This window comes from Phyllostomus discolor, chromosome 4 (assembly GCF_004126475.2).
Source record: "Phyllostomus discolor isolate MPI-MPIP mPhyDis1 chromosome 4, mPhyDis1.pri.v3, whole genome shotgun sequence".
NCBI lineage: Eukaryota > Metazoa > Chordata > Mammalia > Chiroptera > Phyllostomidae > Phyllostomus > Phyllostomus discolor.
Window position 1 is genome coordinate 78,430,805 of NC_040906.2, and position 21,816 is coordinate 78,452,620.

The 21,816-nt window shown below is 34.3% G+C and overlaps 1 protein-coding gene across 1 annotated transcript in view; it reads left to right on the forward strand.

Annotated features, from left to right (window-relative positions):
• The window catches only part of LRP1B (LDL receptor related protein 1B), a 1,792,671-nt gene that overhangs the window by 1,000,014 nt on the left and 770,841 nt on the right, over positions 1–21,816 (forward strand). The window contains exons 10-11 of the mRNA XM_036023545.1: positions 493–636; positions 5,832–6,068. Of these exons, the coding sequence (XP_035879438.1) occupies positions 493–636; positions 5,832–6,068 (381 nt within the window). The remainder of the gene's footprint in view (positions 1–492; positions 637–5,831; positions 6,069–21,816) is intronic.

Below are 21,816 nucleotides of genomic sequence, written 5' to 3' on the forward strand. Positions count from 1 at the left end.
AAAATTGAAAAAAAAATGTCTTACCATTTCCCAGTAAAGGTAATCACTGAATTATATTTTGTCTAGGTTAGATAACCATATAATGGATCATTATAAGGAAATCCTCTCTCTGTTTAATTACCGAAACTGGGCTATTTTATAATACTTTTATATTTGAAATAAATGTATATTTTTAAAAAAAGTATAACAAGCATGCACTGAAAGAATGTTACTTTCATTTTGCCTATATTTAAATGTTTTAAATTAATATAAAAGCACATTATCTCTCAGAATTGCTTTTTAAATGTAGTCATAGGAGGATTTTTGCAAATTCCTACCACTCTTCTATGGGGTTTAACTCTTTCTAATTGATTCTGGCACTAAATAGTTTGGTACTTAGATTTCTCCCCCTAGGATTCTTCTTCCAGTAGTGTAAAAACATTCCACATACTGATGCACATAATTATGTTGTCTTTGGAGGATTTTGAGCTTGCTGTTTTTTATTTGTTGTAGTCAGAAGCCATGCATGTGAAGTGGATCCATATGGAATGCCCGGGGGATGTTCACACATCTGTCTGCTCAGCAGCAGTTACAAAACGCGGACCTGTCGCTGCAGGACTGGCTTCAACTTGGGAAGCGATGGCAGGTCATGCAAAAGTATGTTGTCAAAAACAAACATTTTGCCAGCAGCTACTGCTTCAGAATAGGGTTTTTAGTATTAATTAGAAGCATCAACATCAGTAATAACATGAAACTTCATCAGGTGAAATATGCCTTCAAATACATGGCAGTCCCTTTTATCAAAATTACTATTTAGTGCTTGTGTGTGTGTGTGTGTGTGTGTGTGACAATATGAATGAGAAAACTGATTGGGTTGTAGAATGACTAAATTTGTGGATTTTCAGGAAACGTACTTTAGGAAAGATTTTTAGGAAGACCCTTTCCTTTTGTCCTTAAAGAATGTTTTTGCTCTAATGAGATTAAATCACTGATCAGATTTTCTCTTATCTGCACCAAGATGCTTCTCCTAGTGATGGGTGGGTTGTTTAGTCCGACAGAAATTTACATAGAGTAATGCTTCATTTTATCCAGTATCACTGGGGAGTAATATTCATTTTATTATTTAATGTTTGGGTAAATGGAGCTTTGCTAGTTAATGTTTTAAATAATTTTATCTAAAGACTTTTAATAGGTATATCTTTCTTTTATTCTTGAAATATGCTAGAATAATTTAAGTGTTATTGATTTAAATAAACTAATACTTTTTAATATAAATGACTTTCATAAATTTAACATTTTGCACAAAAATTAAGGACTTTACTTTGGAGTCTTTACACTCACATATAGTAGAATGGACCTTTTAGAAATGGTGTCCATGTGGAGACTATTATTGGTCTTTAAATGTCCACAAATACTATAACTTTTAAAATTATGACTGCTTTTTACAACATCAATTTTGTCTTCATTTTGTCATAGCAATAGCTTTTTATCTCTATCAATTCTCTCTCTATAGTCACTGTCCTGCCATCTTTTCTGTGTTCTTATCATGTGCTTGCTAGGGACTATGAAGTTAAACCACTAAATATTTTATATTTGAAGTTTAAGCATTAATTAATAGTGTGGATACTTTCACATCAAGAACCAAGAAACTCAACTGTTATAAAATATATGCATTTTAGTATTTTGAATGTATTTTAATATTTTATATTAAATGCTCGAAATGTAGGTAGCAAATCTCATGTTCAAGAGATTCTCTGGATAATTGAGGATACTGTGTCAAAATTCTCAGATAAAAGTGTTTTTGTGTGTGTTATATGTGCGTATAACCAGGCTTTAAACTATCCCAATTACCACTTGGGGAGTGATGAATATTATATAAAAATATAATCATGCACAATTATACATAAACATGTGCATACATATATGCACACATTTGGGAAAAAAACATAAAATCAGAGTTGCATAAACTTCAATCATCTGTAATTTACTGTCAGGGTACATTTATATTAACAGAAAGAATTCTAGGTATTTTAAACAGAAAGGGTCTAATGCAAAAAGGTACGTGCAAAATTATTGAAAAGCCTGAATCAGCAGCTTTGAGAATGGGTCTTCGGAACATTTCTCAAGCCGTCATCAAACTAACCTGGCTTAAAGCTGGAACATCTGCCTAAATTAGAAGCCATGGCATCAGGAAGCTACCAATGGCAAAAGTACCTTCAAAAACACACTCTTTTAGTTGGGATCCAGTGATTAGGAAGCTTGCACCACAACTATTAGCTCCAGAAATATGTCACAACTGATAGTACCCTACTGGTAAACAAAACAAAACAAAACAAGACAACCTCTTTCTTGCATTTTGATATACACGAAGGAAGAAGATCAATGTGGCAAAACTCAATTTCTCCACTAAATGAGCACCATAAAAAGCAGCAAAAGTGCCCTCATTTCCTTATTTGAAACTTGAGCAAATACATTTGATTTTAGCTACTTAAAACTGGAAACATGTCTTTTTGTGAGTCTGTGAAATGTACTTTTTAGTTTTAAGTTATGTGTAGTACATGCAAACACACTAAAAAATCTTTAAAGCATCTATTGAATGACTTAAAAATTATTTAAAAAACAATACAGAAATAGTCACCATTCTTATAAAAAAGTATACATACACACAGGTACATATACACATGCATTAAACCAATGAAATACCAGGTTTACCAATTAAAGTATTAATTAAAAATAAAAGCAAAAATAAATGTTAGCAAGAATGCATATGGTAAAACCAGCATTCTTATGCATTGATAATAACATTATAAATTGTTATAACTATTGTAAAGACATGAATATATACAAAAGACATAAAATTCATACTATCCTTTAACGAGTTGTCCCACTTTTGATTAAAGAAATTAATTGTAAGTGTACTTATAATAAAAATAAAAACCCAGAAACAATATAAATATCTAACCATAGGTAGGTAGCTGACTATATTATATTGTCTCTCTAGTAGGGAACATGATGCTGCCATTGTGTTTTCAAGACTTTTTAATGACACAACAAAATATCATTACATTTCTTTAAAAGATTTTTATTTACTTATTTTTAGAAAGTGGGAAATGGAAAGAGAAAAAGAGGGAGAGAAACACCAATGGGTGGTTGCCTCTTACACACCTCCACTGGGGACCTGGTCTGTAACCCGGGCATGTTCCCTCACTGGGAATTGAACCAGCTTCCATTTGATTCATAGGATGGTACTCAGTCCACTGAGCCACACCAGCCAAGGCAAAAATATCATTACATTTTTAAGAATTAGGTACTAGCCCTGGCTGGCGTAGCTCAGTGGATTGAGTGTGGGCTGGGAACCAAAGTGTCCCAGGTTCAATTCCCAGCCAGGGTACATGTCTGGGTTGCAGGCCATAACCCCCAGCAACCGCACATTGAAGTTTCTCTGTCTCTCTCTCTCTATCTCCCTCCCTTCCCTCTCTAAAAATAAACAAATAAAATCTTAAAAAAAAAGCTACATTAAAAAAAAGAATTAGGTACTAAAATACAAAGGTAGTATATCTCTATTTTTTATAAAAGGAATTAATCTATGCATATAAAGTTGGTCAGAAATACTCAAAATGTTAATTTTCAAATTAATATGCACTATTTTTAAATAATATAATGCTATTTTAAAAAACCCTGTCTGGGTGGCTCAGTGGATTGCGTGGCAACCTGTGAACCAAAAAGTCACTTGTTCAATTCCCAGTGATGGCACATGCCTGGCTTGCAGACCAGGTCTCCAGTGGAGGTGCATGAGAGGCAACCACACTTTGATGTTTCTCTCCCTCTTTTTCTCTTTCCCTTCCCCTCTTTCTAAAAATAAGTAAATAAAATCTTAAAAAATAATAAATAATACACACTGAGAGGCTGTGATGGCAATGATGAAGAGGAATGTAGATGTTCTTTGCCCAATAAGTTTATTCCTGGAAATGTATACCAAGAGATCATCTAAGAAAATGTATAAAATGGTATATTGAAAAAATACTTATCTGCCCTGGTTGGCGTAGCTCAGTGGACTGAGCACAGGCTGTGAACCAAATTGTCGCAGGTTCAACTCCCATTCAGGTTACATGCCTGGTTTGCAGGCCATAGCCCCCAGCAACCGCACATTAATGTCTGTCTGTCTGTCTCTCTCTCTCTCTCCCCCCTTCCCTTCCCTCTCTAAAAGTAAATAAATAAAATCTTTAAAAAAATACTTATCTCAGTATTATTATAATAATAAAAAGGTAAAACCAACTGAGGAATGGTTTGACAAATTATCATATATCATAGTTATACCAAAAGAAACTAAGGCTTAAAATAATCAACATAGAACATAATTTTGATACTAAGATTCAATAATGAAAGTAAAATATAAAACTGGAGTGTCCTCTTCTATATAAGAAATTGTGCATTAGAAAATTAGCTAGATAAATGAAATCTGAAATAGTCATACAAAGGAAGAAAATACATAGGTGAAAATGAATATACAATGACTACAACCAGCATGGGTGATATCCAAGAATGCAATAAGAAAAAATTAATTCACAGAAGAATTCACACATATAATCCATACATGTAAAGTTAAACAATCTACTCGAGAAATATATACAACATATGTCTAAAGCTTTAAAAAATGCATGATTAACTCAATATTCAGACTATGAGTGTCTCTAGGATGGAACTGAGGTATCTCCATGCTTTCCCATGTTCTTGAAATATTCTTAAGATCCATGCTAGATACATTAAATTTGTCGTATTTTTATTCTATATATATATATATAAATGTTATAAAATTTGTTAATATAACATTTAATATTCAATAGCTCTAATTAAAATAATAGAAAATATGGATAATAATATAGTTTATATTGAGGGTGTTGTGTTTATGTTATTAGTTTTTTCTTTCAAATTTTCTATAATGTAGATATTTTACTAAAAATCTCATGATATCGTTATTCAAACATAATTAAGTCAGTTTTCAATAGGAAAATTATATGTTTCTCCTTTCATACAAAGTAATACTTTCAAAATTATAGAGACTAAATTAGCAATTGGAGAATCTTGCATATATTTTTATATAAAAGTCGGAAGGAATCAGTTTATTCTGTGATAAAGCTAACTTGATTTTGGCATTTTAACCCAGGATACAGGTTTTTGGGGGGCCTTTGTTCTCCTTTCTTTTTTTTTTTTGTAAGGGCTGTGTTGTACATTAGAGTTACTGGCCTCGACCTCTAACATTCTACTTGAGCTGTAAAGAAAAAAGTGATGCTATATCTGGCATTTCATTTCATATCTTAAAAAAAAAATCACATACTTAGATAACTAATATATTCACATGCAAGTTTGTGATATTGTTTGCTTCTTTTGCTTGCTTCTGACAGTCTGTAGATGCAAACTGAAGAGAGGAATGTTTTATATATTCTGAAGTTTTAGTATTGTCAAACATAATGAATTCCACAGTTGGTATGTACAAAACATGTTAGATAGGTTGTAATGAGTTGTAAAATTAAATGTGTTGGATGTTATGATAAATGTCCATTTTACAATTACAAGTTTTACAATAATTTTCCATGTTTTTTGTTATACTGACAGTTACAGACAAAAGAATAATTAACTAAATAAAACTCATTCACAGAGGTAATTTCTATTTTAATTAAAGTAATACAATTAGCTGGCCTTCTTGCATCAAGATACAGTTACATATTTTAGAGTTTAATTTTTGGTTTTGAGTTTTAAAAACGTTCATTGTGCCAGTTAATTAAACCATGGCATTATGCAGTGTAAAGATTAGGCAGCATCACTTGTTTATGTTTGTAATCTTCATTCTGCAGGACCCAAGAATGAGTTGTTTCTTTTTTATGGAAAAGGACGCCCAGGAATTGTTAGGGGAATGGACTTGAATACCAAAATAGCTGATGAATACATGATCCCCATAGAAAATCTGGTAAACCCTCGTGCTTTAGATTTTCATGCAGAAACCAATTATATCTACTTTGCTGACACCACCAGTTTCCTAATTGGCCGACAGAAGATAGATGGCACAGAGCGAGAAACCATCCTGAAAGATGGTAAGTAACAATGTGCAACATTAACGTTCGATTGCTTAGAGATAAAGCACTTTAATGGGATAAAACCAATGTATGTCAAACTGACTTTAACCGGAGCCCAACTTACTGGTGACTTAAAAATATTTGTTAATTTGATTTTTTCAGTCATGCTATTTCTACATGTATTTCATATTCCAGCATTTTAAAATCTCCATTATAAAATTGAACTTGAAATTATCTATTACATTTTAAATATCACAGGAATTAAATTCTGCTATTTATTTACTTTCATGGAAAAATATAGATATCAAATTCTATGTTTACAGTTCTATACAGCAGAACATAAGATTTTAGCAGGACATGAGAGACTTGAAATATTTCATTCTTACTAGAATATAGATTACATTACTCAAAGTACATTAAGAATATTAATGCCCTTGTTCTAGTTTGCTTAGTTTGTTTTTGGTTTTTGTTTTTTTTTTTAGGTTCAGTTGTTGGTAATTGTGAGTTTATTATCATTTTACTGTTCACAGTTTTGATCTTCTTGTTTTCTTAGATAAGTCTCTTTAACATTTCATATAATGAGTGCTTGGTGATGATGAACTCCTTTAACATGACCTTATCTGGGAAGCACTTTATCTGCCCTTCCATTCTAAATGATAGTTTTTCTGGATAGAATAATCTTGGATGTAGGTCTTTGCCTTCCATGACTTGGAATACTTCTTTCCAGCCCCCTTTTGCCTGCAAGTCTTCTTTTGAGTAATCAGCTGAGAGTCTTATGGGGACTCCTTTGTAGGTAACTGTCTCCTTTTCTCTTGCTGCTTTTAAGATTCTCTCATCTTTCATCTTGAGAAATGTAATTATGGTATGCCTTCGTGTGTGCTTCCTTGGGTACAGCTTCTTTGGGACTTTCTGAGCTTCCTGGACTCCCTGGAAATCTATTTCCTTTGCCAGATCGGAAAAGTTCTCCTTCATTATTTGTTCAAATAAATTTCAAATTTCTTACTCTTCCTCTTCTCCTACTGTCACCCCTATGATTCAGATGCTGGAACATTTAAAGTTGTCCCAGAGGTTCAAAAACCTCTCCTCATTTTTTTTTTTTTTTTGCATTCTTGTTTCTTCATTCTGTTCTGGTTGAATGTTTATTTCTTCCTTCTGCTCCAGATCATTGATTTAAGTCCCAGGTTCCTTCCCTTCACTGTTGGTTCTCTGTATATTTTCCTTTATTTCACTTTGCATAGCCTTCACTTCTTCCTCTATTTTGCAACCATACTCAACCATTTCTGTGAGCATCCTGATTACCAGCATTTTGAACTCTGCATCTGATAGGTTGGCTATCTCTTCACTGCTTAGTTCTATTTTTGGAGTTTTGATCTGTTCTTTCATTTGGGACATATTTCTTTGTCTCAGTGCACCTGTTATGGTGTAAGGGGCAGAAGCTTAGGTATTTGCCAGGCTGGGGCAACCCACAGTCAGTGCATTGTGAACCTATATGTGGAGGAGGGCTTAGAAAGAGAACAATGCTGCTTCCTCGGCTCTTGACCAGCTTTCAGTCACTTCCCCTGATACCTAAATGGAGGTCACATGGAGGACTTTCAGAGGGGAGGTGGAGAGAAGGGGGAAAAAGGTACAGGGGATAAGAAGCATAAATTGTAGGAACAAAATAGACAGGGGGAGATTGAAAATAGGAAATGGAGAAGCCAAAGAACTTATATATACGACCCATGGACATGAACTTAGTGAGGGGAATGCTGGTGGGAGGGTGGTGCAAGGCAAAATGGAATGAAGGGGAGAACAGAAGTGGGACAACTGTAACAGCATAATCAATAAAATATAATTAAACAATAATATTAATGTCTCCACTGTGATCACAAATCTTGCATATTGTTTATTACTTTATACATCCTTAAAATTCAGTTTTAAAGTTGCCTTTGAAATACCAGTATATCTAAAGAATCTTTAGATTTTATGCTCATTTTATTTATAGATATATGCATATATGAAAGCTTATATGTATATGCTTTATTAAAGTCAGTGGATTTCAGGAATTAATTGGCTTAGGAACAACCAACAGGGAACAAAATAATATAACTTTGGTACAAGTAGAAAAGACATTTAATAATCAAGCAAACCAAACCTACGAGTGGCTGCTAGTCACATTAGCATGTTAACTAATGATTCTGGAGCTCAGTTTTCTCATATATACAATCTGTTTATTTCTCAAATATTTTAGAAATCCTTGATTAGTGATCATTAATTGTAATCTTACTTTTTGAAGGACACTGTGCTAGCTATTATAATAGATTAAAGAGATTTTAGGAAATAGTTATTATGTTCAAGGAATCCATAATCTACTTTGGGATATAATATAAACATGCAAAAAATATAAAGCATTTGAAGTATTTAACTTAAGTTCAAAGATAGCCCAAGGAAATATATGACTAATCAAGAACATCTATGTGGGGAGATAAAAGAAGATGAAGAGGGGATAATTGATGATGGAAAGAGACAACTTGGGGTGATACAGTGTACAAATTATGTATTATAGAATTGTATACCTGAAACTTATATAATTTTATTAACAAATGTCTCTCTTGTATATTACATTAAAATAAAATAAAAAAAAAAGAACATCCATCTAAGGAGAACCCACAGGAGGGAAGAGATTTCTTTATGGGGATATTCTCAGCAAACTCTTTGTGGAGGAAGTATCATTTTGAATGGATATTAAAGGAAGATAGGAGTTAAATAGGAGTGGAAGGTACTCCATGAAAACAGTACAAGAACACACTCTTCAGAAAGAGGATATGGGGAACATTAAGTGGATTCTTATAGGAGATTTGTTTACAGTTAATAGTAACAGAGTAGATGTGAAAGGTGGTGTAATAAAATAACTACAAGGTTAAGTGTAGGGTCCTGTATATAAATTGTGAAGGAGTAAGAGATAGGAAACAATTTTAAGACAAAGAATAATGTGAATTAAATGATATTTTAGGAGAATCAATCTTATAGTGGAGTGCAGAATGAATCAGAGCGAAGGAAAGAAAATAAAAGTAGAGAGACAGACTAGCATCATTTACAGCATGAAGGATAAATGAATGGTGGTCTCTTATCCTTCAAAGAAAATCAGGGCAGCGTAAAAGATTTTTCATTCACTCATGTTCACTTTAAATCAAACCTTTAATGATAAAAAGTACAATTTCCATGAGTGACAAATGAAGTGCTATAATGAACAATATGCCTGCTTTTGTCTTTTGTTGCCCAATTAAAGATTTTTATTTTAAATTGGATGTGGCAGAGACTGTCTGCCTACTTTTCTCTATAATGTGATATCAGTTGATAGGAACTTGACAATTTTAGGACAATGAAGTTGCATGTTCTTCCTGAGTAGTAGGTATATTTGGATTGGTCTAATTTTGACCTAGACATTTTTAACAAGGACTGAAATATCATAGAGATGATTCTCAGTTTATTTTTAAAAACTGTCAGTTCCAGTGTTGTGTCTGAAGGGTTTAGCCAATAGTTCTAACTTTGACAACCATATTTTACCAGTGACATTGATGGTTTTTTGCATTCCACCAGAGCAACAGAAATCAACTCTAATAGCTGCTTCACTTCCAAGCACACTTGTATGGTTTTGCTTTGGCAGTATGAAAGTTATAAGAACATTTTGTAGTTTTCTACAACTGAAAAATATTAACATTTTGGCATTCCTATACAAAGACATTAATGTATTTTTATTAGTTTCTTCCCAGTAAGGAGAATAACAATAGATATCCTGATACAAGATTAACATGTTAAAACACAATTTACATTTGGCAAATGACAATTTGTGATTCTTGGAATCAGTAAAATCAACTTCACTCTGTATTTATTCCGTTAGCTAGAGTGTCTACAATCCAACCTGAAGACTGAGAGGCAATGCTTGGCTTTGTTACAGACCTAGGGCAGGGCGTACAATATACTGTTACCGAAAGGACCCCCCTTTTTTCTGGGGGTACCCCCGACCTACTAGGTTCGCCTTGCCTGCTGCCAGGGGAAAGACGTCTCTCAATGCCAGAGATTAGGGAAAAGGAAAGGAATTATTCATTTAAAAGCTATGCAGACTTAGAGTAATGACTTAATGTCTTCATTAAAATACTAAAGTCCTTTAGAATACCCACAGATACACACAGTCTTTCCTTCTCCCTCTGCTCAGTCTAGAGTACCATATCTCACGAAAAGAAGTAAAAGTCCATGACTCAGGCTCCTGGAACCATCAGCTATGTCACCACCACGATCTCCAGTTAATCCAAAACCACATGGCACCTTCTCATGGCACCTTCTCATGGCCCACCAGCAAGAGTCCTTTTACCCTTTTCTTCCTGGCAAAGTCTCTCCTGCTTCCTAAGCCATGTGGCAAAAGAGAGCACCCCAAAGCCATATGGTCACAACCTCTGCCAAAGCTGCAGGATCCCCATTCTACCAAAGACCTGTGGTTCTCCCCCTGGTATGTCTGCCATGCCTACGTTTAAATCCCAGTGCCACTCTTCCTCTGCAGCCTCATTTCTTGCTCCTCCCACAATCAGTTATACCTGCCAGTATTCCCGTATTCTTCCAGCTTTACTGGGCTGCCATAGTAAGTCTTGGCAGGTATGTCCCTATGGCATGGAGCCTATCATCTCCAAGTTGTCATGCAGGCTCTGTAACCAGGGGGAGTTGCCTCCCAGTTACATCCTGGGTGGAAGTCACTTTCATCCCCCTGGCTCAAATCTTAGCCACAGCTATTTAACGTATCCATGAAACCAGTTAAAGGTTATATATATATATATATATATATATATATATATATATAAAATGACCATGCCAGAGGTTAGTTACAAAGCTGTTGCTATACAAAACAGATCTGAATGGCCCTGCTCCATGTGTCCCATCCCCCAGCTCAGACTTGTGGGGGTGAGAGCATCCTATATATATGCATTTTTTCCTAATATTTCCTGGACACCTTGAGTTCTGGACCCCATTACAAATTTGACCCCCTATTTGACCCCCACCACCTTGGCTGTACCCTGTTACAGTTTGACAAATAATTCTTTAAGTTTGGCAGAAATTCTCAGTCTTAGATAAATTTGTACAGTTTGAATCAGTACAGGCTATAAAAATTTTGTTTGTAAATAAAACAAATATTTTGGACATCTGTATAAGCTCAGGTATTTCCTATAAGTGAAAGTAATTAAAATAGCATTTCAATAAAATACCAATCCATGTTCAGTTTTTGAGTTTTTTGTTTCAAAGATTTATTGAGAACCTTCTAAATATGGTAGATCTTATAGTCTTTGTGGAATCTCATGAGCTAAAATAGAACTTAAATAAATGAGAGAGATTGTCCCTTTGAAGTACTTATATATATCTAAAAAATTACTAAAATTATCTGTGAAATGAAAACATATTAGTGATTAAAAAAACATAGACTTCTATAAGGGCAAAATAAATCACAAATTTGCATTTTTTCACTCTTTAGGATTTTGCCAAAATTTTGTGAAATTTATACTTTATTTTTTAAATTAGTTATTTGATTTGTTTATTTGTCCAGTCAATAAATATTCATTGAATGCCTTCTGTGGATCTGGTGCTGTTCTAGATGATAGCAATGCTGTAGTAAATAAGACTGAGGTTCATATTTGGTTTACAGTCAAACAGGAAGAGACAGATAAATAAACAGATAATTGAAGCACATAATGATAAATTATACTGAAGAAAATAGAAAATAAAGTAGGATACTGCGATACAAAGTGAAAGAAGATATCAACAGGAGTGAAATTTATTCTAAGTGATTGGGGAATTTAAATCAGCATTCTTGCCAGGTATAATTGTTACTGTCTCATAAACAACAAAGCAGATGCTCTTTATAAGATTGAATTCACTTTTATCTTCTTGGTGTCTTGTCCAACATTTATTTTTCATTGTAGTATATATCAAAACCTTCTACATAAGGGGAAAACATAAAATAATAACTTACTATTCAATTTAACTTACTATTCAATTTATTATTAGGCCTGTATTCTATTAGTACAGTACTTGTTTTTAAATCATATAAACTAATTCTTCTGGGATACATATATCCAAATAGAAGGCATGTGAAAATATTTTTTCATACTGTTACAGATTTTTAAAAGTATTTTAAAATAACTTTTGCAAAACATTTTTGTTCTGAGTTTGAACATTAATGCCTGAAGCTACAACAAAAAACTGTAGTTTCTATAGATCCTGCAATTAAACTAGAGGCCTGAGATCACTAAGTTGCTGGTAATTGGTCACAATTGCCACAGAATGAACACAAAACCTGTACTCCCAACCATTTTGCTATACTGACCTTATATACTTATTAGGCTGGGCTCAACTTGATTGATGTCTAGAGTATGTATACGTTTCCACAGAAAACTGAACATCTTTGGACAGGATACAAGATATGCCCCCTTTTATATGTTATGAATAAAAGTATAGCCAGGAAAGGACAAGCAGTATTTTTATGCCAAACATATTCTCTAAATAGCATGTTTAAAGTTAATTTGTTGATGTATGACCAAAGAGTAATTCCATTTTTATGTGATTGCTTGCCTAGCATCTGAAGGGTCATGCCCCATTCTTTTCTCACTTCCATCCCCAGCATTCCCCCATTCCCACCATGGGTTTTAGAATACAACAGTAACTTTGTTATGTTTGAAATGTGTAGTGTTATACATGGGCAATAAATTGTTATTTGATAATTCATCATTGTAATTCTAAAGAACCCTCGCTGCTACCACTACACACACACACACATACATGCACATAACCATTAATTTAAAACCTACTTTAGACCCCCAGAAATATTTCTAGACCTCTACTCTAACCAGTTCTAGGACAGGATGTAATTTTTTCCCAAATGACACCAATGTTACAATAATGTAATTTTCTGAACCTAAAGATCACCATTTGTTCTAGGATTTCAATGAACTTCACTGGTGTATAACCACCAGTATCTCACCAAGTGTCTCACAAAATTTCTAGTGCCTCACAAAGATTGAGTTTTACAGTGGTGAGACAAACACCATGAGCTATCACTAATGAATTATGTTACAAAGTTCCTATGAACTTTAAGGATTATGCCTTGTTAGGCATTTTAAAATTAAGAACAAACTTTTAGTCTGCTATTAGGTTACAGATGAATATCAATCTTGTTTTTCTTATTTTAGCTTTGAACTTTATCATAAAAACACCTAAAACTCTGAGAGATGTAGACCTGACCAACCATTAAGGGAAATAATGAATGCATTTGTCAATCATGAGACACTTCCTAATTAAAACTGTTGAGAAGAGATTTGTGTTTGCAGCTCCTGAGAATCTAATGGATATTGTCCTGCTGAGTCGCAAGGTTATGTAGCCTATTAGCATGTGCTGACTCTTGTTGACTATCAGTAAGATGTTTTCCTGTAATTTACTGGAAATTTGAGTCCTGAAACATAGGTTCGATTTTGTGGGTCAGTTTGTAAGTTGATATTTATCATATTTTTTGTTTTCCCCATAAAATATATGAGATATTTTTAAAAAGTTTAAGCTAATATATATGTATTATTTGCCTGAAAAGTTGACAGGGACATAAAAAGACTGAAATCTGGATTCTGAATTTATCATAAAAATGGAATAAGCCACATGGCTGATGGATCTTAGTAAACATAGACAAGAAAGTTTCCCCTTGTTTTCATCCAACACAGGCATACACACATACATGTATATGCATTGGCATACACAGTGTACTACACACACACACGAGTTCAGGACAGCTCTAGAAACCTCCCTAAATTTTTTTATGGTGGTAATGTTAAATTACTCATAAGGTCAAAAGACACAATGTGAAAATACTTGGTAACCCCCAAAATACAGTTGAAGCACTATTACAAATATAATTTTATATTAATAAGTATTCTTATTGGTAGGATTCTTGTACACTTTATACAAATTTCCAGTTTTTAGCATGAACTTAAATAAAGGAAATGCAGTCAACACAGTTGCTTAATTATTCCTAGCATTACATAATTTGATTTGTTACTTCAAATTCACTTGGGATTCCTTTAATTACCTAGTACTACCCTTTTGAACATTCCCTATAATTGTACTGTTGCTAAAATAATACAAATTTTTTATTTAAATAGTTTGATAAATCATTTTTGGTTGTCATTGCTTTGTTGTTGGTATTCTACAGCAGGAAATTCTAGATCAAACTGTGGAGTCAGGTAACATACACAATGTAACCTGAGCAAGTTCCCATGAATCTAGCCATTATGAAAGGATTTTACAGGAGTGCTAAGTCAGTTTGTGTAGCAAGCATATTGGAAAATGTCACTCTGACCTATCTAAAGTGTAGCTTTATTTTATTTCCCATTGACTTTAAAAACTCATTCAGTGGAGTAAACTTCCTTTCCCCACAGTAAAACCTGGTGAAATCCCAATTCTTTCTGCTCGCAATTAGGACACCGACTGACTTCTCAGTCACTTTAAGTCAGAAACACACCTTGATTTGGAAATTAGAATACTCAATTCACTATATGTATGTGTATATGTATATATACATATACATATGTATATACACACATATACACATTATAATTCTAAATGCAATATGTAATCAAATTTTCCATACTCCCCACTTGTGCTATCTTTTAGCTAGAAGCCTTGAAAAGAAAAGGAAAGGAAATGGTCTTTTCTCTTTCTCTGCCTTGCATTTATCTTCCTCACCACCCCTCCAAGCCTGTTAGTCAGTTTCCAGTGTCCACTCACTTCTTAGCATTCATGGGAAGAGGTAAGAGGGTTAAAGTTGTAAGGAGTGATACAGAGATAACAAAGCTCTTATGTGTTCTGGTCCCATTGTAAAGTGGCCTCTGTGAGCCTGACAATATAAAATTTACTCTCTTGGTGGGTAAGGATATGTGTGTGTGGCGGGGGGGGGTCTGTGTGTGTGTGCAGGTCTGTATGTGGATGAGCAAGATTTTTTTGAGGATCTCTCTAATTTCATTTCCCTTAGTCAAGGTACATGCCACACTATGCTCTGACTTTGCATCCCTAAATAATCAGTTCATATGCATCCACTTAGTATGTGAGACCTTCTACCCAGCTGGGCAAACTTGTTGTACTAGACCGAAGGCATCCCTATGCCAGTATTTTCTCCTGTGTGATCCAAATTTCATTCACAAAATTATTTGCAAATCTGCCCCAATAAACTGTGGGAATGAAGAAATACTGCAAATCAGCCACCACTATTCTGTCACCAGAATTAACTTTAGCTTTTTCAGGCGAGAAACTTTCTCAAGGGTTTCATGTATTTGGAAAAGCAACTGTAGATAATTCAATTCAAAGATCTCCTTGAGGTTCCATGGAAGCTCCATCAGTAGAGTGTAAGTGAAAAGCATCCCTCCATTCTCTTTCGTACTACCTTGGGAGTTTACAGGGTGCAGCGTAGCCTTACAGAACAGCAACATCACTCTGCAAAGACATCTCCTAAAATACTTCCCTCCTTACATTGTTTTCTTTACACTCATAATCTGGTTGAGGCATCCATGAATTCTGGAAACAATTCTGCTCAAGTTGATTATACAGTGTGAGACTCTTTTTCTCACACTTAATTTGACATCATTTCCTCACATAATTTTGGCTTCTAATCAAAGCTGTAATTTTTACATCCAATTACAAATGTCATGGTGAGTTACTATCACTATTGATTCTGCAAGAGTGGTCAACCAAATTGGGAAATATTCTAATAGACATTAGGCTATGGTCCAAATACTTGGAAAGGACATATAAGAAAAACCATAGTAAGACTATTTTGAAAATTCACTTAAACATATAAGTAGTAACAAATACTATTTTCATTCACCATTATGCTTCCAGATTTTATTTATTTTTTAGTTTTTTAAAGTATATTTTATTGATTATGCTATTATAGTTGTCCCAATTTTTTTCTCCCCTCCTTCCTGCACCACTCCATCACCCTCCAACATTCCCCCCACCCCATAGTTCATATCCATGGGTTATACATATAAGTTCTTTGGCTATTCCATTTCCTATACTATTCTTAACCTCCCCCAATCTATGTTGTGCCTACCATTTATGATTCTTATTCCCTGTACCTTTACCCCCATTCTCCCACTCCCCACTTATAACCCTTCATGTGATTTCCATTTTGGTGATTTTATTCCTATTCTTGTTGCTTGCTTCGTGTTTGTTTGTTTGTTTGTTTGTTTGTTTTATTTTTTGTTTGTTTTTAGGTTCAGTTGTTGATAGTTGTGAGTTTGTTGTCATTTTACTGTTCACAGTTTTGATCATCTTCCTTTTCTTAGATAAAATCCTTTAACACTTAATATAATAAGTGCTTGGTGATGATAAACTTCTTTAACTTGACCTTGTCTGGGAAACACTTTATCTGCCCTTCCATTCTAAATGATAGCTTTGCTGTATAGAGTAATCTCAGATGTAGGTCCTTGCCTTTCATGACTTCAAATACTTCTTTCCAGCCCCTTCTTGCCTGTAAGGTTTCTGTTGAGAAATCAGCTGATAGTCTAATGGGGACTCTCTTGTAGGTAACTGTTTCCTTTTCTCTTGCTGCTTTTAAGATTATCTCCTTATCTTTAATCTTGGGTAATGCAATTATGATGTGCTTTGGTGTGTGCTTCCTTGGGTTCAACTTCTTTGGGACTCTCTGAGATTCCTGGACTTCCTGGAAGTCTATTTCCTTTGCCAGATTAGGAAAGTTCTCTTTCATTATTTTTTTCAAATAAGTTTTCAAATTCGTGTTCTTACTCTTCTCCTACTGAAACACCTATGACTCGGATGTTGGAATATTTAAAGTAGTCCCAGAGGTTCAGAAACCTCTCCTCAGTTTTTTTGTTTGTTTGTTTGTTTTTTGGGGGTTTTTTTGCATTCTTGTTTCTTCATTCTGTTCTGGTTGAATGTTTATTCCTTCCCTCTGCTCCAAATCATTGATTTAAGTCCCAGGTTCCTTCTCTTCACTGTTGGTTCTCTGTATATTTTCCTTTATTTCACTTTGCATAGCCTTCACTTCTTCCTCTATTTTGCAGCCATACTCAACCATTTCTGTGAGCATCCTGATTACCAGCGTTTTGAACTCTGCATCTGATAGTTTGGCTGTCTTTTCATTGCTTAATTCTATTTTTGGAGTTTTGGTCTATTCTTTCATATATATATATATATTTTTTGTCTCAGTGCACCTGTTATATTGTAAGAGTTGGAGCCTTAGATGTTCACCAAGAAGGGGCAACCTTGTGGGGCTGTATATGGAGGAGGGGCTTGAGAGGGAACAATGCCACTTGCTCAGCTCTTGGCAGGCTTTTGGTCACCTCCTCTGCTACCTGTAAGCAAATTGGGCCCTTCTGGTGCTGATTCCTGGGTTTGTGGGTTTGTGTATGTTCTAGGACCCCATGGGTCTCTCCAATGAACTCTCCTATGAGGCTGGGTGTTCTTCCTGCTGCTGCAACCCCACTGTTTTTTATGGCCAGATGTTTTAAGGCTTTATTTCCCTGTACTTTAACCCTGGGCTGTCTGGTCTCTTTCATTCCCCGGTTGTTCATCCCAGTTTATCTGCATGAAAATGTGGAACCACCATGTCCACCAGCTGCCACCTTACTTCCACCCTGACTTCCTGTCTCTGCCCCTCCTACCAGTCTGCATGAATACTTCTGCTTTAACTTCTTGGTTGTCAGACCTCCACACAGTTCAATTTTCTGGCAGTTCTATGTGTTTTTTTTTTTCTGATAAATTCTAGCGGCTTTTACAATTTTATTTATAAAAATCAGATTCATTGCAATATAATTTACATACAATAAAATTTACCTTTTTAATAGTTCAATGTATTCACTTGAGTAACCACCACACAGTGAAGTTGGAATATTTCTAGCCCCCCAGAAAGTTCTGTAGTTTTTCTACTAACCACTAATTTAAGATCTATTCTGATCCATGTATTCTTTCTATAGTTTTACATTTTTCTGAAATGCCAAAAAAATAATTATGTAGTGTATAGCCTTTGAGTTTAGCTTGATTTGCTTAGATAATGCTTTAGATTCCTCCATGTTGTTAAATATATCAGCTAATCTTTCCTCTTCTGGGGTTAGGGGGGCGGTATATTATATTGTATGGAGGTACCACAATTTTTTAACTCATTTACCACTTGATGTTCATTTGTATTGTTTGATGTTTGGTCAATTGTGAAGAAAGATATTATAAACATGTACATATAATATATTTGGTGGGCATGGGTTTTCATTTCTAAAAGTGGATCGACTGGTAATAAGGTAAGTGTATGTATAACTTTATAAGAAACAGCCATACTCTTCGATCTATTCAAACTCATTTTCAGAGTGACTGAGTCATTTACCTTTTCCAACATCAAGATTTGAGAGTTCCAGTTGTTCTGCCTTCTCTCCAGTGTATGTTATTACCAGTCTTCTTTATACAAACATTCTAATAGGTGGATGTTGATACCTCACTTTTCTTAATTTAAAGGTTTCCACATAAAGATCATGTCAGGTTTTATTCTATTAACAGCAACATCTCTTTTGTTGACCAGTTTATCTTACTGAGTTGATTGTCTTTCTTTTTGTATATGTCATAAATATTTATTGAATATCAAATACTATATAGAGAAAAACAATATGGATTCAAATAAATAAAATTTATGCCTGGGGAATAAACAAATTTTCTTCCATCATGTATTATTGTGGAGAGTTTGGTCAATTTATTCAATAATTGGGCTGGATTTGGATTTTGTTCCTATTATAGTTATCTTTGGTGAATCAAAGCTTTCAGCCCCTTCCAGTGATGGATTGATATGACCTTGTGCTTTGTGTGGGACCTGCTCATCACTCTGGCTTCTATAGTCCCTGTATGACTGTCTCTGAGGGTGTCTCTTTCTACCCTTGCTGGCTTGTAATGACAGAGAGTTGTTATCTGTCACACACGTGGGAGGTTCATGATGGCAGAAGAGGGGTTTTCTAATCTCTTGCTCTAGTCTCTGATTTAGAGTCTGTGTGTTAGGGATTTGGGCTTTGGAGGTGGGTCTTTCTGTATCTCTTCTCCCTAAGCAGCAAATATCTACCATTTATATGAGAGAAGCCCTACCCCTCAGGTAGTAAATAGCTTTTCATTTTCTTTTTCTTTTTAAAATTAATCCAAGTTTCAACACCTTCCCTACACCTCTGTTAGGATAAAATGGCTTTGTTTCTACTCTTCCCTCAGCTTTTATGTACATTTGTTTTAGGCCAGTGCCAGTAGACTTTTTTAACCATCTCCAAGCATTGGACCAGTGTTGCTTGTTGCAAATAGCAAACTTGTGGTGGAGCCATGGGTGTTTGTTACCCCCTCCCTCAAGGTCACATGGCTTTGGCTTCTACTCCTCCTTCAATGGCAACTTAATCTTTGCAGTTCACCTTACCTTGGGGAAAGGGAAGGAGGTTTCCTGCCCTTTTTCTAGGGGCAGTTGTTTTTTGTTTTTATACCTTCCACATAGGCAGTGGATCTTTGTCTTACATGTGGGAATGAAAAGATCTTCTCCCCCTTCCCCAGTGATTTAAAAATTTTCCTTTACATGAGAGAAGATTCTGGGGAACAGGGTGTAATTCATGTCTGTGAGACATAGTAGGGGTTTTTCTTAGGCTTCCTGCTATGCCTTTAATATCTCTCCTATGAACTAAATGAAAGGAATCAATTGTGTCAAGGTTTCACAAAAATTCTAAAGTCTCACATTTAATCATAGTTGGTTTTAATAATCTTTATAATTGTAGTTTTTATATGTACTTCAATGGTCATTGCTTCTGCCTCCTATTCTCTGCCAAAAGTACAACAGTTCAAGATTATTGGGCTTTCTCTTATTGTTTTGTGTTTCAATATTCTTTTCTGGCTCTGTACATTCCAAAGGGATCCCAACTCTGCATGTCTATAATTCATTAATGCAAATAGGAACTTAAATAATGAAGAATATTTTTTAAAATATTGAAATATTTTAAAGCTGTTTTTGCCACCTATACTTTAGCACTAGACTCAAATTTTAGAAATGACTAGTACTACTTATGAATACATATACATTCCTTATGATGCTATTTAACATCCACAAAATAGCCCTAAAAGTTTTCACTTATTGTAAAAACATGTTTTCTACTTTTAATAAGCTCATTCTGTATTTTTAATAAATAAATAAAGTAGTAAAACTTTTCATTTTCAAAAAGAAAAATTGGTCAATACATTACATTATCAGGGCAAAAATCTGTTATTAAATATATGATACAGGATGATATGAATAAGGGTTATTTCTGAAACTGATCCTTATTTAGTAAGATTTCCATTCAATACTTGCATAAAACATAATTTAATTGCCAAATATCTTCCAGAAAGTAGGTAAGATGTTCATCTAAAAGTTAAAAAATATTGTCATTCTCAAAGAGTTTGCTTTCTAGTTGAATGCATGTCAGATTATAAATGAGGCAAAGGATTTAGCATAAAACTAAACAAATAATTTAACCTGAAATTGACTTCTATATCCACAAAAATTATTGAAAAATATTTTAACAAAATATATTTATGACAGTGTTGAAAAATTAAGAAGTATCTCATCAGTGATCAGAAATAATGAGAACTTCCTATCCAGGATGTGGACTGGACCAGGCTGACTAGAGCATAAGAAACCATAGCCTAAAGCCCTGGCTGGTGTAGCTCAGTGGATTGAGCGTGGGCTGGGAACCAAAGTGTCCCAGGTTCGATTCCCAACCTGGGTTGCAGGCCATAACCCCCAGGAACCGCACATTGATGTTTCTCTCTATCTCCCTCCCTTCCCTCTTTAAAAATAAATATAAATAAAAAAATCTTTAAGAAACCATAGCCTAAAACACCACAGGGATAAAGTTTAAATAAAAGAGTCAAAAAGAGAACTCTATAGTTCTAAAAAGTAAAGAAGATGAAAAAGGCATTATGGAAATTGTTGAACTAATTTCATAATTAAGTGAACTAAAAATAGTGGGTCCAATTTAATTCATGCCCCAGCATTAATTATACCACTCAAAAACACTAACAAATAATGGGTTGGGAATTGTCTATTTATTTAGGAGAAAAAGGAGAAAGTTAAAATTTTACCTCAAAAATATTAGAAAAGTAAAGGTTAAAGTGAAGAAGAAATATCAAATTTAGAAAAATATAAATATGTTGTTGTTATTTTTTAATGTATTGGGACTTGAATATCTTAAGCAAGACACACACCCCTGAAGCTATTAAATAAATTATATATACATGTATATAATATTTAAAAATACTTTAAAATTTTTATTGTGTCTTTTTCATTTCCATTTATCCCCCTTAAACCTCCCTCCTCCCCCACAATCACCAAATTTTAGTCCATGTCCATGATTCCTCTTTCCTTTTTGTTCAATCCTTCTACCCCTTAATCACCCACCCCCTGAGCTGTCAGCTTGATCACTATCTACGACTTTTCTTTATTTTGCTCATTAATTCAGTTTGCTCATTAGATTCAACATACAAGTGAAATCATATGGTATTTGTCTTTCTCTGACTGGCTTATTTAATTAACATAATATTCTCCAGTTCCATTCATACTGTCACAAAGGGCAAAAATTTCTTCTTTTTTTACAGCTTAGTAGTATTCCATTGGGTAAATGCACCACAATTGTGTTATCCACTCATCTACTAAGGGACATGGCTGCCTCCATATTTTGGTGACTGTAAATAATGCTGCAAT